Genomic DNA, 19,626 nt, shown 5'->3' with positions numbered 1-19,626 from the left:
AGCCTTCTATCCAACTGAGCACTCTTAGTTCCTGCCCTGGGCAATACTCTTCCCCCATCTGGCAGTCTCCCTGGCCTGGAAAATGCCCCCTTTAGCTACACCCAGGACAACTGTCACCTCCTCTTCAAGCTCCCTGAGCAATGTCATCACGAGACAGTGAACAGCTCCATAAGAGGCGATGTCTCATCAGTCTGTAACCCTGTGCTCAACTTTACAATTGGGACTTAATTCGTCTTTATTGAATTGGTGTGTCAGGTTCTAGCAAAGACCCGGCTTGGTATATGTTGACTTAGAGAAGCTAAAAGAATGTAGGAGAGGAAGTGAATGAGGAGCTATCGTTACTGAGCCTGTGCTGGGCAAGGAATCGAATATCGAACACGAAGGCAAGGTTACAGAGGAGGTCTTTACCAAGGATGGTTCCACAGGGCCTGGGTGATAATGCAGATGTTTATTTAACATATTTCCTGAACAGAGTCCAGCAGGCATAGGGTCCCTGCCTTACAGAGGAGTCTAGTAGAGAAGACAGATGTTAATCTAATAATCACAGAAATAAATGTAAAAGAGACTTTAAAAGTGCATTAGAGGAGTGGGCGTGGTGGCCCAAAAGCACTCAGGAGGCTGAGACAGGAGGATCGGAGGATCACTGTGAGTTCGAGGCCAGCCTGAACTACATAGTGAGACCTTGTCTCAACCAAAAAACAAGTGCATGAGGGGGCAGGATAGTAAACTGTAAGTGACATGAGGTCTGAGAAGACCCTGGAGAAGGGGTGGCTAAGCAGGAGAGAATCAGAGAAGAGGGAGGGAAGGGGCAGGCTGCAATGTCACAGCATGTGGATTTGAGATTCAGATACACTGACACAGAGCAGGAGAGCAAAGCAGCAAGGGACCGAGTCAGAGGTTCTGGGGGCCAGAGAAGAAAGACAGAGGGCAGGGGCCGCTTCTGAACCACCTTCACTGCCAGTGGCTGTTTTCCAAAACCCCTTGAAATTCATCTCCACTGCAGTAAGCAAACTCCCTTCTCCCTTTCTCCGTTCACTCTTCCACTTGCTCATCCACCCACCCCACCCCCTGACACTTTCCCACAGTGAGGCAGCCATGGTGCCAGAACCCGTGGCCCAACGAGTTTGGAAATTCATAGAAATTCTATTGCATTTCTTGCTGTCATGACCCCATATTTGAGGATAAGGGGGAGAGGACAAAAAGTGACTGTGCTAATCAAAATAAAGGACAAAACTATAAAAAGACATTGGGGCCTCTCAGCATGCTGACCTCTCTCTCCATCATCGCTGTGCAAACGTGGAAGGAGGCAATGAGGTGACGGAGTGTGGTGGGCAGAGCGCCCGGCCCAGAGCTTTCTTCCACTCAGAGGTCTGTGCTCCCCGTTCTGTAAAGCAAGCACTTTCTTCGATACATATGGAAACCTGGAGAGCACACACCACACAGATTTCTGTCATCTATGAAGTCATCTGTTCCGTTACAAGAAGGGCTGTTGTCACAGAAGGCAATAGAAGTCACTTGCAGGTGGCGGATGGCACCGGGCCTGCAGCACTGCAGTCCCAGGCCCTGGACATCCGGCTCCAGGATTGTCCTCCCTTCGCCCCAGCCTCCTTGGCCTCGGCTCTCAGGGACCTCTTACTCACCTGTCGCTGTCACCCCGGATTCCCTGATCACACCTTCCGGGGAAACCAAACAATTCCTCAAACTGGAGGCTCTGGATGCCCCAAAAGCCAAACCATCTGTGCTGTGAATTCCATTCTCAGCAAAACAAGTTAACAGCACCATCCCATCAGCCCCTCCTAACAGGTAGAATTATGTGCAGCATTCTTTTTCATTTCGCACCTTGCATTTTTAAAATGTCCTTCAATAGGGGCCGGGGATTTAGCTCAGTGGTTTCACCGCCTGCTGAGCAAGTGCAAGGACTCAAGTTCAATCCCTGGTACCAAAAAAAAAAAAATCCTTCAATAATCATGGATTACACTGGTCGTAGGGAAAAATAAATATTATTTAAGGGTTGCTTAAAGCGACGGGCTGGGTGTTGCTCAGTGGTAGTGCAGTTAGTTGCCTAGAGTGCATGAGGCCCTGGGTTCCATTCCCAGCACCACACCAAAAAAAAATTGATAATAATAATAATATTCTAGCTTTCCTCTCCTGCCTCTTCCTCTGCCCTGTGCCCACACCATGAGGCTGTGCCCTGCTTCCACGCCCCCCTTCCGTCCCCCACTTACTCCCCTCGGGGCTGTCACCCCTTCCCCTCCGCAAAGGTGGGAAGTCAGGGCTGTGGTGTTCTCAGTCGTCTAAGCAAGGAAGCTAAGCCATATCAAAATAAATAAAAGCAAATTCACATTCATCACAGCTCTCCCAGATGCAGCACCCCTGGGATTTCAAAGAACCCTTCACAGACTCAGCTCCCAAGCCCACAGCAGGCCAGCGAGGTAGGTCAGTTCCACTCTGCACTGTGTGCCTGACCCAAGGGGAATTTGGCACAGGTCATGGGAGTCCATGGTGGCTGTCCAGCCATTCTTCCTTTTCAGATGTGAGACCCACAGCCCCAAGGGACAGCAGCAGGCACCGGTGACACACACCAGAAGAGACAGGTCGGAACAAAGGAGGCCCCAGGACGCAGGCAGACAGCGCAGGCCTGGCTGGCAGGAGCCTGGCTATTTCTGACTTGCCCTAGTTAGGGGCTGCTTTCCTGGATCCTTGCATAACCACAAGGTCACCTGATGTTTGACGATGTGACATTTGTAGGACGATGCTGGAAATAACCTTCATTCTTCTGTACTTTCAGAACCTTGAAGAAAAGGTGAGGTGAAGCTTTGACAGAGGCTGTAGATGTCGCCTGCTTGACACTGCACTGCCACCGGTCCCCATGAAGTTAGAGCTGCAGCTTAGGGCAGAGAATAGGCCGGAAGACAGTTTCAACATTTTCCATCAGAACAAGGTCATAGCGGCACAGTTGTGGCCTGGGAAGACAAGACAAAATAGCATCATCCACGAGACAGCAGAAACATCATGTGCTACTCAGGCAAACTGCATTATATCCTTAGGCTCCAGGGTTATGTAGCAATTATTTCGAATGCTATGGTAAGGAAAAAGCCAGCAACAAGTGAGTAGGATGTCAATTGTTGTTACCGTGCAACTTCCACTAGGCCTAAGAGCAATACTAGAAAGATTCAAAAGAAATAGCCAAAAACATTAACGGTGGTTACCTCTGAATACATTACAAGTGATATTTTTCCGTATCAGTTTCTATACTTCCCAAATTTGTATAAAGTGACCATGTGTTCCTTTGAAAATCAGGACAAAAACTATTAAATAGTCCCAGTTATCTTGTTGTTGGTCATTTGTTTCTTTTTTGTTTGGTTGGTTTGGGCTTTTGAAACAGTTTCATTGTATTCCAGGCCGGCCTTGAACTCTCTTATGTACATAGCCCAGGCTGGTCTTGAACCCATGATCCTCCTGACTCAGCCTCCCGGGTGCTGGGATTTCAGGTGTGCACCATGTCCAGGAAGATTTAATATCGGTATCCTCTTAGAAGAGACTTACTGTTTTTCAAAACTTGTGTTATTAAGGAATTTGTATTATGAAATATTTTAGAGTTCCCTAAATCTTCAAGAAAAATAACTTCATAACCCTAAAGTCTACATCATCCCCCCCAGCTCCCTCCTTCCCTCTCTCCCTCCCTCCCTCCAGATTAAGTGCTAGGAAAAGTGACATCACAACATAAACACAGCTATGTACTTTTTAAAATCTCTCTCCCCTCCCACATGTTTTTCTAAACCAGTTGACAAATGGATAAAGATGTCATTTTTATACAATGGAGTACTACTCTGCCATAAAGAAAAATAAGCTTGAGACATTTCTAGCTAAATGGATGGACCTTGAAACCATACTCTAAAGTGAAATAAATTGGACACATGTTTAAATACTGCATTGTTTCTCTGGTGTGAGAAACTGAAAGTGGAAATGAGGACTGAAATGTGTAATAGATAGTGGGAATTGAGAAGAAAAGATTCAAATCGGAAGGGGAACAAGGGAGGGAGGGGCGGGAAGGAAAGACAGGACGAGAACAAAAAGAATAGAAGGAAAAATGGAAACAGTGTCTGTGGGTGAGAAGAGGAGGACTCAAAGAGGGAGGAATGGGAAAAAATAGAAGCAAGATGTATCATGTACTGGTAACATTCTCTATGAGGAATGTTGGCGTGTGTATCTAAAATGTACCAATAAATGTTTCTTAAAAAAGTAAGTTACTTATACCTTAATACTGCAGTGTGTATTTCCTAAGAACAAAAACATTCTCAGCCAGCCGTGATGGCACACACCTGTAGTCCCAGCACTCTGGAGGCTGAGACAAGAGGATCACCTCGAGTTTGAGGCTAGGCTGGGCTATGTAGTGAGTTCAAGACCAACCTGGACTACACAGTGAGACCCTGTCTCAAAAACAAAAACAAAAAAATCTCAGAGCAGTTGTCAAATTCAGCCAAATTTAACATTGCTATAATAATTGTCTTACACTGTCAATTAAAAAATCCAGTTTTTCTTTAACCTCTTTAAACATTACCCTCAGCTTTATCAGCTTGCCAAATGATACAAAGCATTCTTTTCCTACAACAAATTACTGGCTTGCAAACAGCATGGGTGGTTAGAGAGGAATTATGTAACTCTGAGGCTATAACAAATCAGTTCCTCGCCTGCTGGTCCTTTCTCTTTAAGCATACACCAGTATAACTGGATAACAGGGCTACTTGTTTTTGTTTTCTATTGTATTTATTGGGTTTTTTTGGTTTTTGGTTTTCTGTTGTGAGAAAGGGTCTCACTAAGTAGCTAGGCTGGATTTAAACTCACTGTGTAGCCCAGGCTGGCCTTGAATTCACAGCGATCCTCCTGCCTCAGCCTCCTGAGTGCTGAGATTACAGGTGTGCACCAATCAAGACTATTTTTTGGAAAACCCTTCACTTCTCTCACTGAACAGCCAAGCAAACTTGCCAGGACCCCGAACCCTCTGTCGCCCTGTCTCGGCTCACCTGTCCGGATGGGCAAGGGACCTCAGCTTCATGCGGATGACCCTGAGCTTGTACTTGGGGCTGACCACAGATCCGGTGGAGAACACCAAGGAAATCTCAGCCACTTCACGCAGATCTTGATCAAATCTCGCCAGCAGACTCACTTGGTGATACTTCTGAAATGTGGCCGGTTCACTAGGAAGCAATGACACATGAGGTGAGTACAGAGAGCCCAGGAGAGAAAGCAGTTCTGAGGCCTGCAAGTCACTGATAGGCAGGTGACCGCTTGGCCCCACTGCCGCACTGGCTGGCTCTCAGGAGCACCCCCTGACTTCCGAAGGGCAGCCTGAGGAAAGGTACTGCCCTCAAAATGCACCTACTGTGTGTGGGGGTCTGCTCATCCCCGTACACAGCTGCCCATTGCCCTGCCATTCCGAGCGGTGGGCACTGCTTTCCTGCTCTGCAGACAGAACAGCTGCAGAGCTCAAACTCCCCTGGATGGAGATTGTGTGTGGCGCTGTGGGGATGCAGGCCCAGAAGTTCAAAGTCACAGTCTTTCCATTGAACTGCGTTGCTAGTGCCATAGGGATATTTCTAGCCAAACTCTGTACTAATAGAGAAGTTAGTCTTTGTTCCATCTTCCCTCACAAGATGAACCACAAAACAGCTGAATTTCAGTTCTAATACGTTACCCAAGTGTGTGGGCATGTTTCCTACCGTCACAACCCCATGGGCCTAAGGTACACAGAGTCTCCTGGAGAGGTTCAGCATGACTTGTCCTTGTGGGGAGCTTGGAGAGGAGGGCACCGAGAACTGAGGGGCCCCTGGGTTCAGGAACAGATAGGCCTGTATACACTGGAGTACTACTGTGCCATAAAGGATGAATTTGAGTCATTTGTAGGAAAATGGATATACCTTGAGACCATAATGGTAAGTTAAAAAAAGATACACAAGCTTAAATATCACATGGTTTCTCTTATCTGAGGAACCCAAAGTATAAGTAAGTTAAAGAGCGAAATAGAAGATAAGAGGAAACAAGGAGATACATCTTTTGCAAAAGGGAAGGAGAACAGGAGATGGAGGGCAGGGAGGGAAAAGACAGGAAGCAGATGAAGAAAGAATGAAGACGTGTCATGTAGTATACCAGCTCCCCACAAGGAAGATAATCGTGTATGTACTGCAAACATGAGCTCATAAAAATTTTTTTTTAAAAAAGGAACAGTGGCTTGCTCCATACAGGATCCTTAATTTTGAAGTGGGGCAGATGTGAACAGGTGTCTCACCCCAGCCCCCCATCCTGTCCGGTCCTGTGGAGAGCAGAAGTGCCACAGATAAGATTAATCTGAAAGGGGCCCGGGTTTTGGTTTTTAAGACCAGAAGGAAGTGCCCAGAGAAGGACAGAAATGTCCCAATGACAGAATCACCTGCACCCATTGGCATGGCTGGTGTTGGTGAGGATTCGAGAGACTGGAGCCCTTGGGAGAAGTCCCCTTCAGGCTGGGAGTGTGGCTCCATGGGGACGCGCTTGCCTAGAGCGCAGGCTTACCATGAACAAGGCCCTGGATTCGACCCCAGCACCAAAAGAAAAAGAAGTCACTTCTAAGCCATCCACAAACACGGCTCTTTATCCACCCAGGGAGCCCCTGATGTGATTGCCAGTTTCAGATGCCACCCTGTCATTCTTCTGCGGATGTGGCCAACACAAAACCTCAGTGTCTGGAAGCCAGCCAAACTCAGGAAACGTTTGCAAGTAAAGGAACAAAATGAACCTCAAATTCCTTTGTTTCAAAGGTTCCCTCACCCCTTTTCTTGCTTATAGAAGTGATAGATAAAAACTGTTTTTGTTTTTGAGACAGGGTCTCGCTATGCGGTTCAGGCTGGCTTTGGCTGGCCTGTAGGCCAGGCTGGCCTCCAACTCACACCAATCCTCCTGCCTCAGCCTCCCAAGTACTGGGATTACAGGTGTGTGCCACTGTGCCTGGCTCTAATTATTTTACAATTTAAAATACAGCCATAATAAAAGATTGCAAACTAAAAAGAAGCTGAAAAAAAAAAGCATTCCTATGCCCCACAACCCTAAATGGCAATCTAAAATTTGGCATGTTTCTTTTTCTTTTTTTCACACTGTTGAGCTAATTTTATAATTCTTAGTGCCTGTATCTAGATGTCCCCCTAAAGCTTCATGTGCTTATGGGTGGAGCTTTCAAGAGATGGCTGAATCATGTGTGTGTGATGGATTACGGTGTGTGATACTGGGATTAAGAGTGTGTGATAAATAAATTGGTGTGGCATACTTCTAGGTGTGGATAATAGAAGGCCCTGTCTGGGTGTTGGTGGCACCAATCAAGAGGTCTGTAACCTGAATGGAACATAAAGGGACAGAAGGAAGGAAGGCTGCTGCTTTGCTGCTTGCTGCCTCCTGCCTACCCTGCCATGGACTGTTTCTGCTGTGATGCTCCTCTGCCATGCCACCCTGCCTTGGAACCAGCCAACTATGAACTGAAACCTCTACAAATTGTGAGTCAAAATAAACCTTTCCTTCTTTAATTTTGAGTGTCAGGTATTTTGTCTCAGCAACAAGAAAGTAACTAAGACAATACTTTATGTAATTTGCTAGTCTACATTTCACTTGCATATTATAAGCTTGCCTTTAACGTGTCATAAAACCTTCATTGTATGAATAATATTCTATTACATAGAAATATTTAAATGAACCACTTTCCATTGTTGGATTTGAGGGTATGTCCCCCCCACCTTTTTTTTTTTGCAATGCTCAGGATTGAACCCACGGCCTTTTCTCTAAGCTATATCCCCAGCCCTTTTTATTTTTTATTTTGAGACATGATCTTGCTTGTCACTAAATTGACCAGGCTGGGCTTGAACCTGAGGTCTTCATGCCTATTGTGGTTTAGGTCTAGAATGTTTCCCAAAACTCTCAAATGCTGAGAAGCAGGGCTTTTGGAAGGTGACTGGATCATGGGGTGTTATGTTCCTCAATGGGTTCATCTATTAATGAGGTCAGCAGCTGAGTGTGTGGCTAGGAGGTGGGTCCCAGTTAGAGGCAGGTCACTGGGGATGTGACCTGGAAAGTCCCTGGTGTGTGTGTGTGTCTCCTTCCTGATCATATTGATGTGACCCTGTTTCCTCTGCCATGACTTCTGCCATGGTGTTCTACCTTGGAGCCACTGACTGTAGACTAAAACTGTGAGGCAAAATAAACCTCTCCTTTAAGTTTTGGGTACCTGGTATTTTGTCCCAGCAATAAGAAAGTGACTAAAACACTGCCTCAGCCTCCCAGAATGCTGGGATTACAGGTTTGTGCCACCACGCCCAACTGGTGTTTCCAATTTTTGTTGCAAATTGTATTTTTTTTAGTTTCAACAACATATCTAGATATACATACATACATATATATGTTATATTTATGTTACATAAGTTTATATATGTATATTATGAGCTCATATATGTATAGAAATATGGCCAGGTGTGGTGGTGCACACCTATAATCTCAGCACTAGGGAGGCTGAGGCAGGAGAATTAGTTCAGGGACAGCTGGGCTACATAGAAATATTTGTGTGGTAGATGCCCTTTGCCTTTGGAGATGGGACTGTGGGGGAACGTGAGCAAGGGCTTGTAATTTCATGTGGAATATTCTTTTAGATTTATGAATTAATATTATTTTTGGTTAACAAATCAATCATATACATTTATGGAGAACAATATGAAGTATTGATATCTATATATGATATGAAATGACTAAATCAGCATATTCCTTGTTTAGCACTTTACAGTAAACAAGAGTAACTTTGTAATTAAATGTTTAATCAAAGGAAGTAAGGAGGAAAAGAAAGAGGTAAAGGGATGAAGAGAAGGAAAGAAAGAGAGAAGGAAAGAAGGAAGGAAGGAAGAAGGGGAGGGGAGGGGAGGGAAGGGAGAAAGAAAACCTTGCCACCAATCCCACTTACAGAGAGCCTGAGAAATCAAGAACCAGGGAAAGTAACCAAGTAATAACCAAGTAAAAAGTCTTCTGTCTTTTGTAGAACAAGAAAAAGTATAATCACAGAAATAAAAAGCATGTGTACTAGGGATTTAATTTCTCCAAGAAAAAAGAGAAAGAGCAAACTACAGGCTATTGCAGCTTAACTTACTGATCAATTTTAGATTCTGTGGTGTTTCCATCTTTGTCTCTCAACTTAATTGTGATGGACCCTCTTCTTACATTCTTGTTCCAAGATATAATGTCCACAAAGTAGTGATATACTGCCGAACAAGGAGAGAACTCAGTTAAAGAGGCATCCCTCCCCCAGTAACGTCCCAGAAGGAGCAGCTCCCAAAAAGCCAACATCCATAATCATTGAGTCTCCTTTGTTCTTCCTCTGGAGTTTCCCTGAAAAAGATGGCAGCCTTTCCCATCATTCCTTTCTCTTCCCTCTGCACTAATGCCATGCAAGAGAGCAGAGCTCCATGGTGTCCAGGCTCCATGTTCAGGCACAATGGGTTCCCTCTTTATGGACTGAAGTCTCTTAGCCTACTGCTGAGTAGGACCAGCTCACTTTAACTCCTGCCAACCTTATAATAAAACAACCAACTGGCCCTCTGAAGCCCCTACACAGCTGATAAGGTCTTCCATCATCTGGGCCATGACAGCCAACCCACCTGGCCTCCCTCATCTCTTTCCCAGTCATGCCAACCCCCTGTACTGCCAAGCTCTCTGTCTTACTCCCTGGCCTTCCTGCTTTGCAAAGCCGTCCCTCAGATTTCAGCTTAATATCATTTCCTCCAAGAAATATCTTGTCCTTCCCTGCCCCTCAGAATCAGCCAGGTGTCGTTTCTCGGAGTCCCAGTCCTGCTCTGGGTTCCCCCAGGGTTACTCAGCACCTGAACTACACTCACAAATTGCAAGAGAAGTGCTGAGCACATCTGCAGAAATATTATCTGAATAATTGGATTTTTTAATAGATAAAACTATACTACAAGGGGTGATTATTCCTCTTTATAATCCCAGCAGTCACACCCATCTAGACACCTAATAAATTACTGCTGAATAAAGGAGACAGGATGTGCTCAGAAAACTATCTTCTTCCTTGCTATTTGCTCCCCAAGGTCAAATGTATTTTGGAAAGATGGGAGTCTCCTGATGATAGTCTGATTTGCTATTTCTTGGTCAGACTTGCAAGGAAATAGAAAAAGCCTCAGAGAGATGATGGTCCCATGAAGGAACAAAGTGAATTCTGGAGTTACCAGTTCATGGCTCGTTATTGCTCAGCAGCTTGTCCCTCACAGACCAGGGAGATGCCATGTATGGCTCCAAAGGAAGAAGGAAACCCAGGCATCTGCCACCTTTTATAAACAGTTGCTCCCAAGAATAATGAAAAGGAAATGCAAGGTTTCAAGAAGAAATACATTTGCCCAGGTGGATCTTAATTGTATCCCAGGACATGTAATCATCCACTGCCCTAATTAGCTCCCATCTCAAATGCTCCACCTCTTGATGTCTTTAGGTCATGGTTGCTGCAGAGCTGGGATTAACCCATTAGATGTTCCTGCCACCTGAATTTTCCTAGCCCCAATTTCCTGTCTCTTGAGGAAACAATTTCTTAGTGATTACAGTGGCCATTCAGTGATGCCAACAATCCTGATTCACTGATATTTTAATCCTAATAACCCAGAAAATAGGCATTATTATCTCCATTTTACCAATCAGGACTCTGACACTCAGTGCTTAAAGGACTTGACCAAGGTCACACAGCTATTATGTGACAGAATCAGGATTCAACCTAATCCCTTTCCAGCTCCAAACTCCAAGCTTTGCTATAGCCTTCACCTGCCAAGAAGCAGCCAGGAAGCTGATGCTCAGCTATGTCCAAAAGAAAAGGGTCTGATAAAAATAACCAATCACAGTCACCACTCACTGCAGAATGGTTTCTGCTCAGCTGTGTCAAAGAACGCCTTCGTCGTTGGAAGAGCCTTCTCCTTTAAATAGCCTTTCCACTGATCAGCATAATAACCTATAAAACAAGTTGCAAAAGCATGTCATTAACTTGTCCTACATAATCGTGAAAGCAACCAAGGCAGTGAGAAAAGTAAGCTCGAAACCACTGAGGAGTCAACCTCTTCCCACCATCACCTGCCATGGTGAGGACCTGCAGGTCACCAGCCAGCCCATCCTGATGGCTGTCCCCAACCGTAAGAGCTGGGGTGCAGAAGGACCCCACAGTGGCTTTTTCTCCTTTACTGGCTCTCAGTAACACACTAGTGAGTGGTATACACTGGTATGGACCAAAAATAGCAGTGATGTTTTTGGTAATACAATCATTTTCTACATTAAAACAGATTTAGATTTATCTCTAAAATAGCATCATTATTGCAAAACATCATACTTTTTTGCTGGGGGTGGTACTGGGGAGCAAACCCAGGACCTTGAGCCTGCTAAGCAAATGGTCTGCCACTGAGTTAGACCCCAGCCCAGGGCATTCTTAAAAAGTGACAGACATTATCAATGAAAGACTTATAATTTCAGGAAGAAGTGACTAAAAGGAACAAAGAGGGATATTTAATATTAATAGTCATATTTCTTAGGAAAATATAACAATTTTTATGTAATTAATATAGCATCAAAATATGCCGTGCAAAGTATGATAAACAGTCATCCCTTGGTACTGCGGGGGATTGGTTCCAGGACCTTTGTAGATACCAAAACCTGAGGATGATCAAGTCCCATATATGAAGTGGTATTCCTCTAAACCATCTCTAGATTACCTATAATGTTTAATACAATGTAAATGTTCTATAAATAATTGTATTGTATAGGGAACAATAAAGAAGAAATCAGTACGGGTTTAGTACAAAAAATAAGTGACAGTTAGGCCACAAAATTGTTCAGAATGTGGCCTTGCCATGTAACAATGTCACCAAGCAGGTGATGTCTCCCTTCTTCTTGCAGGAGTCAAAGTAGAGTGCTGTCCAGTGGGCCTTTTTCCCTGTCAACTTACTCCACCTGGATAGGACCCAGGCATTGATATTTTTTTAGAATCCCCTGGCTGATTCCAATGTACAATCAAGGTTGTGCTTGTCTGCAGCCTGCCCTATTGTTGTCTTGCATTTTTTCCTTCTGGAAAAAAGAATGAGACAATTCTCATCCAGTTTCAAAGTCCTGACTGCCTAGAATATTCCCACTAACCCCTAGCCAACATCCAAGAGCATCCACAGTGTCTCCTCCTCCATCCTAGCCCTGCTGTGCCTGGGAGCATCATAGAGCACCACGAGGGCATCTGCAGAGTGACTTGTTGGCAGGGGCCACTCAGAAGAGTCCCTGGCTCTGTGGACCTCTCCCAACAGAGACTTCATGTGCACAGGACCAGGCTGTGTGAAGTGCTTGCACCCTGGGTCGGCTTGGGAGCGCTCTGGGGGAACCCCGTATTATGTGATAGAATGGCTAGTTCTGGGAGGTAAGCTCTGGATAGGCACATTGCCCTTATAACACTACCGAGGAGACCAGAATAACTCAAAGGACAAATCAGCTACAGAAAGCTGCCTAGGTATAGGTTTTTTTTGGGGGGGGCATATCAAGTTAGATACTAAAATGGTTCTGGGACTTGTACCAAAGATGAGCTCTTAATTCATCAGAGAGGGACACTGCTTGTCGGACATACCCACACGGGGACAGGGCTCCGTCCTCGCTGTGCCACAGCTGAGGCACTTGCCGTTCCTGTAATCTCGGTAGGAGTCGCAGGGATACGCGATGACAGCACAGTCTTCTCTCAGGGAAGCCAGGTACAGGTACACAGACCTCTGGTGGTCACACTTGAAATAGCTCTGCAGTCCTTGGTTGTAAAGGGGGTGAAGCCAGAGTAGAGTAGTTAAATCAATTAATAGAAGGACGATGCACGTTTTATACACACAATTTATGTCTCCTGCACCCCAGGCACCACACTAAAAGCTTCAGTATGCTTGTGTCTGTTTCATCCTTATAAAAACACATAGATGAAGATCCACGCTGGCAAGTGGCAGGAGAAGAGATTAAACCAGATTAGGTTATGGCAGGAATGAAATACAGCAAATCTACTTTAATTAAAGACCTGGGGAGCCAGGAACACAGGTGCATGCCTGCAATCCCAGCTACCTGGGAGGCTGAGACAGACAGCAGGATCATGAGTTCCGGGTCAGCCGGGGCAATTTAGCAAGACCCGGTCTCAAAACAAATTAAAAGGGCTGGGAGTGTGGCTCAGTGACAGCATGTGCCCGGCATGCACAGGGCCACTGGTTGTATCTTCAGTACCACCCCAGAACAAACCTGATTGTTTGTAGCACTTGAGGTATCTTTCGTTGTCATCCAGTGTTTCAGCCAGCTATCGTGCTGATTGAATTAAGAGTTCAGGGCCAATCTCAATTATTTCTAACTCAGAGGAGGCTTAGGAATTAGCATTTTAACAAATATTGCTGCCTGCCCTCCCCCATCTGGTCTGGAGCACGTAAATCCGAGAACCCCTGGTCTAACTGTGTGAGGCTCCTTTGTAGACTGTGTACTGTACACGTGTGTCTGCTCCACGGGCGTTTGGCCACCTGCAGTAGTGGTGGCCAATTTAGCGAGATGCTCTCTCAAAAGAAAATGTTAAAAGAGCTGGAGAATGTCGCTCAGAGGTAGAGAATTTGCCTAGCATGTGTGAGGTCCTGGGTTCGCTCCTCAGCACTGGGGCAGTGGGGATTTAGTCATGATCATCCTCAGTCTGCTACTGGTTGGCACTAATAATTACTGCAACCGTTTTTGGCCATGTCGAAAGCAACAGAGCTGGCACTGAGCAGAGACCAGGCAGGCAACCAAGACAGGTATGATGAACAACTGCTCAGCATCACAGGTCACTGGAAACCACAGCCACTCATTGGCTCTCAGGTGCTGGCCTGTGACACCCTGCCCTGAGGGTGTGGGGTATTCACAGTCTGGGTGTCAAAGAGCCTCCAGCGGCGTGGTTCTGACGTAGGCTAAAGATTGAGAACCAGGGCTGTGCTGCAGAACAGGGGAGTGTGTAGAGGGCTGGGGAGGGTCCTGGCATACAGACTTGAATCTTAATCGAGCCATAATTTAGCTGGGAGCTGAGGCTCACACTTGTAATTCCAGCTACTTGGACAGTAGACTGAGGCAGGAGGATGGCAAGTCCCAGGCCAGCCTGGGCAATTTAGTAAGACTCTGTTTCAAAAAACAAATTTTTTTTTGGTACCCAAGACCAAAAAAAATTTTTTTTTTTTTTTGGAACTCGGTACCTTGCACTTGCAAGGCAGGTGGAAACACCAATGAGCTAAATCTCCAGCCCTTTGTTTCAAAATTTAAAAAACAAAAAACCATGCCTGCCTCGAAAGCGCAAGGTCCTGAGTTCAATCCCTGGTACAAAAACAAAAATTAAAAAGGACTGGTGATGTAGCTTAGAGGTACAATGCTCACTTAGCATGTGTGAGATTCTGGATTCAATGCCTAGTATTAGGGATGGGGTAAGGGGGACCAGAAAAAGAAGGCATTGGGAGTCACTGATGGAGGTAGGTCCCCAAGGAGGACAAGGAGAGGAAATGGCTTTGGAAAGGGAAGATGCCTCTATCCTGGGTCAGGGGAATGTGAATATAAACATTGGCCTCATGAACTCAGATAAAGATAGACAAAGTGGCTTTCCTGGATGGGACAAAGGTCAAATCTAGCTCATCTGTAGGAAGTGAAGGTTTGCTGAAGGGAGATCTGTGAGTAGGAGAGCCTGTCATTGAGGGCTCCAAGCTTGCCTGGACCTTGAACCCACTCAACATGGCTTTAGGACTTCTCCTGCAGTGTCCCAAGCAAAGAAGGCTCCATTATGGCAGAGACCTGAGGGACTGGGGCTGCAAAGGGCATGTGTGATAAGACCATGTGGTGGGGTTCCCTCTCTGCTACAAGGGTGAAGGACAGCAGGTGGCACTTAACCGTGAACCAGCAAGAAAAAAGGGGTGGTATGATGACTGAGGACGCATGGACACTGGGTTAGAAGAGCTAGAGATGAGGGTGAACTACTGATGTCATTCAAAAAAGAGAACTGAGTCCCCAGGCGGGGGTAGGATCTGAACAGGAAGCAGTAAAGCCCATGGAGAGAGGAGCTGCAGTTGTGAGCCAGGGGTTTGGAGGCTGGAATCAGATCAAAGTTTCTCAAGTCCTCCAGCATCCACTCGTGCCCACAGAAGTGACCAGTGAAGGACAAGGAACATAAACTGGGACAATAAGGGGGACCCTGGGGCTAGGTCAAACCCAGCAGGCCAACACGTGTTCATTCCTCATCCCTGGAACTTCCTTTTTCAGGAACAAGTTAATACCAATCCCGGGGTGGCCTTCCCAATCAAAGCACATTCTCTGTGGCTGTTGTGGACACAGTTACACATCACACTTGCTATGACACAACACGGCTCGCACTACTTACACAGTTCCAGCCAGATCATTTTCAAATACTGTGTCATTCTAATGGGGCCATATATAGCTCCCATTTTGTACCATGATCATCTCTTTTTCTAGAATTAATTATGCCCAGTTGTTTGATTTTTTTTTTTTTTTTTGAGACAAGTTCTTGCTATGTAGTTCAGCCTGTCTTTGAACTCACTGTGTAGCCCAGGCTGGCCTTGAACTCATAGCGTTCCTCCTGCCTCAGCCTCCCCACTTCTGGGATTACAGGTGTGCACCACCACGCCTGGCAAGTTGTTCGACTTTTTCCAGCAGCAGTGAAAACTGATTTATGGCACTGGCAGTAGATTTTTATATTCTGCCCAAACACACACTTTTACATTGCCCTCCAATTCCCCATTTTTGTTTTGTAGAGTTTTTCTCATTCTAAAAGTAATATATGTTCATCTGGGGCTGGGGATGTAGCTCAGTGGCACCGTGCCTGTGCTTGCAAGGTCCTGAGTTTGATCCCCGGTACAAAAAAAATTGCCCATTTGGAAATCATAAATTAATAGAAATAGTGATGCAAAAAGCACCTAACCAATGATAATTATTTGGAGTACTCTTAGTTGAGTTTTCTTCTTATACCTACACTTACACAAACATGCATTTGAAGTGAAGAACAGATAAATTGAGGGCTGGGTGTGTAACTCTGTGACAGAGCACTCGCCTAGGTCTGCTCCTCAGCACCAAGAAAGAGACAGAGACAGAGACAGCAACTGAAATCATGTTGGATGGTTTTATGTTTTGTCACTTAATGCCATAAGAATTTTCATTAATTTCTGAAAATATAATTTTTAACAATTATATTCCTTACATGGGTGAACCATAATTCATTTGTTAATTTCCCTATGTTGGGCATTTAAATTACCTCTAAAACATTATTATAAATAATGCTGTGTTGTACATTTTTTAATTTCTTGTCTACACTTCCCAATTGTTTATTTCCAGATATGCAATTCCTAGGTCAAAGACATATATTTCCAAGAGAGAGAAATAAAAAATAATTCAGAATAGCTTTTAATCATATATTTATAATTTTTAAAGCAATATGTTTGAGTTACAATTTTTTTTTTTGGTACCCGGGATCAAACTCAGGTCCTTGTGCTTGCAAGGCAGGCGGCGGAACCACTGAGCTAAATCCTCGGCCCTACAATTTTTAATTTATATTTACTTATACCATCTCTGTCTTCTTAGGAAATTCATTTTCTGTCAAAAAGAAACTACTTTATGTAAAATAATATTTTTTTTAACTACATTATTTTACAAAACACAAAGCATCTGCACTTACCTCCAAATATTGTGTTGGGACAACCAGGTTGATCTAATCCTCCATTTGGGTAGAAATCTATGTTTCCCAGTGGTCCTTCATATCCCAGTGCTAAAAGAAAACATATTATGTTTTCACATGGCTTTGAATTTTTCACACTCCATAGCTCATCTGCCTGTAGGACAAGGGCAGGAACTGTATTATTACTACTATTATTGTTGTTGTTATCATTTTTATACCCATTTAAATATTTTTCCCTGAGGGACCCAGCTAGTTAGAAAGCAGAGTATAAATTCTACCACATCTAATACAGTTTGGATCCTGAATGTCACCCAGAGCCCTCATGTTAAAGGCCTGGTCACAGAGTGGTGGTATGAGAGGTGGAAGAACTTTTAGAGGGAGGTCCTTAGGTCACTGTGGGGGTGCTCTCTCAGGGCACCCCACCCTTCCTCTCCCTCTTCAAGTCCTGATTCTAAGGTGAGCAGTTGGCTCCTCCACACATCCCTCCCACTATGCGCTCCCTTTGCCCAGGCCTAAAAGCACTGGCTCCACTCAGCCATGGACTGGATCCTCCAAAGCTGTGAGCCAAAATAAACCTCTTTATAAGTTAGGTAATAATATCAGGTATTTGTTATAGTGATGGAAAGCTGTTCCATTTCTAGGTGACTGGGAAAATGGTGATAAAATTTAATTCCACTCTTTCTAAAGACATAAGGGAGCTGGAGTCACTACAAGCTACTAAAAATGATACATTTCTTCTTTACATTTTGCTGGAACTCTGTAATTGCCAGGTGCTCCTGAGTCTCCATTTGAATTTGTATAAATCTTTAATGAATAACAGGAAAAAATGAAGTTTTACCTAGTGGGTAAACTATTTAAGCATTTTTAGAGTCCAAGGTAGTAAAAAAAAATAATAATAATAAAGAAACACTTCTAGAAAATGTTCCTAAAAATTTATTTCTTAATTTCCTAAAAAATTATAGGGCCAGGGTTATGGCTGAGTGGTTGAGTGCTTGTCTAGCAGGCTTGAGGCCCAGATTTGATCCCAGAGCCACCAAAAGAGCAGTCAAAGTAATACATGAGGAGGGAATGAGGGAACTAGACATCATTTGGGTGGGCTGAGGGTATAGCTCAGTGGTAGGGCACTTGCCTAGCACTTGAGGCCCTGGGTTTCATCCCAACACTGCAAAAAAACCCAAACACACACAATAACAAATATTTAGTATCTAGGGGCCCATGCCTGTAGTCGCAGGAACTTGGGAGACTGAGGTGGATGAATTACTTGAGCCTGGGAGTTTGAGACAGAATCCATCTCAAGGGGAAAAAGAATTATAGCCAGATTTAACAACTGCTTATCTTCTTTTACCATGTAACCCCAAAATAATCAGTAAAATTCTTGATTAAAACACTACTGAAATATATGTATGGACATATATGCAAAAGTGGTAATAATAATAATAGTTACTGTATACTGAGATCCTACATGTGTTTGTGGGTATGTTACTAGGTGTCTCACACCTTTCTTGTGATTCTTACAATGTCTGCAAAGTAGCCACTGGTAAATTCAGATGAAAATATGTAGGCTCAGAGACTTAAGAAATTAATGTGATATCACCAAAGAGCAGAATCTGGGGCCGGAGTTCACATCAGCTTGGCCACAAAGCTTATACTCTCTCCTTCAGAATTCACCATGTAGAGTGAATGAAATGCAAATGAAATGCAGATTGCTTGATTCCATCAAGCATTCAAAAGTAAGTAAGATTAGGGCCGGGGATTTAGCTCAGTGGTTCCAGCTCCTTCCTCAAAAACGAAAGGTCCCGAGTTTGATCCCCAGTACCAAAAAATAAATAAATAAGTAAGGTTATACTTGGCAAACTCCACAGTAGGAAGGCAGGTGTTAAACACAGATGCATCTCTTTTAAGGCAAACAACTGCTGAATACCACATCAGAGTGCCTGTGGTAGAGCAAATGTTGTTTTGTGCTATGATTAAACCCAGAGCCTCGTGTATGCATGCTAAGCAAGCGCTCTACCACTGAGCTGCTGCCCTGTCCCGGGCCGAGGGTATTTCAGAAGGTCGTATCCCAAAGAGGGTGTATAGTTAGTTAATTGACCGCTCTGCTTTGTCCCCTGTCCTTGTCAAGTTCCCACTCCAGCTCTTCTCTCAGACATCTGGCTGTGGCAGACACCCACCCATGACTGTCACTCCAGCCCACATGGCACGTACACAATCCCAGATGTGAAATCGGCCTCAGGAGAGACAGAAGGGCCTGGACGAGCCACAGAGAGCTGGGAGCTAAGGGAGGCCGGAGTCGCTCCATGGGGACAAATGCGACACTTCAGCTTATCTCTCTGCGAAAGGAAATCATGAGAACCAGAAAAGCACCCAACAAAGCCAGTTGCACATACGGAAATCTGTCCACAGTGTGCAGACCTGCCTTCCTTCATTGGGCAAGGTGGTAACTTTACAAATTAGAAGGAAGGATGGGAAAATCATGCTCCCAGCAGCGCCATCATGTGGCGGGGGGCGCTGCATGACACCAGCTTCCCTCAGGGATTTCTGTGGGTTTGGAGCCCTGCCGGTGGGAGGGCGGGCCTCTGGAGAAACCTGCTCTGTCCCTGCCTGAGGATTCCCCAGGGAGCCTTGGAGTGTTACCGTCCGTGTCCGAGTGGATGACGTCCACGAACAGGGCGTCGCTGGGATCTAATCTGTCCTCCGAAGGTCTCCCGTTGAATGAAGGGCCCGCAGGGTCAAGACCTGGAAGGAAGACAGCGTGGTTTGACAGCCCCATGCCATGAGTCACCCCGCCCGGCCTCTGATCCCTCCCGGTGAGGACGCTCCCAGCCGCAGGGCCCTCAGCGGGGCGCGCACCCCATTCCCATCCTGCTTCATCGGGCTCCTTTGCACAG

General features: G+C 45.1%; 1 protein-coding gene and 1 long non-coding RNA gene across 3 annotated transcripts in view; one reads left to right on the top strand and one right to left on the bottom strand.

Moving 5' to 3' along the window:
• Positions 1-428: 428 nt before the first annotated feature.
• The window catches only part of Liph (lipase H), a 38,342-nt gene continuing 19,144 nt past the window's right edge, over positions 429-19,626 (bottom strand). For both annotated transcript variants that reach the window (XM_087187031.1, XM_004834843.4), the window contains 7 exons: positions 19,373-19,474; positions 16,739-16,828; positions 12,656-12,826; positions 10,916-11,011; positions 9,152-9,263; positions 5,025-5,198; positions 429-2,963 (listed from right to left, as the gene is read on the bottom strand). In XM_087187031.1, the coding sequence (XP_087043157.1) occupies positions 2,876-2,963; positions 5,025-5,198; positions 9,152-9,263; positions 10,916-11,011; positions 12,656-12,826; positions 16,739-16,828; positions 19,373-19,474 (833 nt within the window). In that variant the 3' untranslated portion in view covers positions 429-2,875. The remainder of the gene's footprint in view (positions 2,964-5,024; positions 5,199-9,151; positions 9,264-10,915; positions 11,012-12,655; positions 12,827-16,738; positions 16,829-19,372; positions 19,475-19,626) is intronic.
• LOC110348583 (uncharacterized) lies at positions 5,034-19,374 on the top strand. The gene is made up of 3 exons (XR_002393927.2): positions 5,034-5,220; positions 7,304-7,520; positions 18,861-19,374. It is a non-coding gene; the product is annotated as an uncharacterized LOC110348583 (long non-coding RNA).

Source organism: Heterocephalus glaber, unplaced genomic scaffold (genome assembly GCF_053883595.1).
Source record: "Heterocephalus glaber isolate CG9 unplaced genomic scaffold, H.glaber_assembly_v1.0 deba00001504, whole genome shotgun sequence".
Taxonomy (NCBI): domain Eukaryota; kingdom Metazoa; phylum Chordata; class Mammalia; order Rodentia; family Bathyergidae; genus Heterocephalus; species Heterocephalus glaber.
The sequence above is the reverse complement of the archived record's forward strand: the minus strand, read 5'-3'. Positions and strand labels throughout refer to the sequence as shown.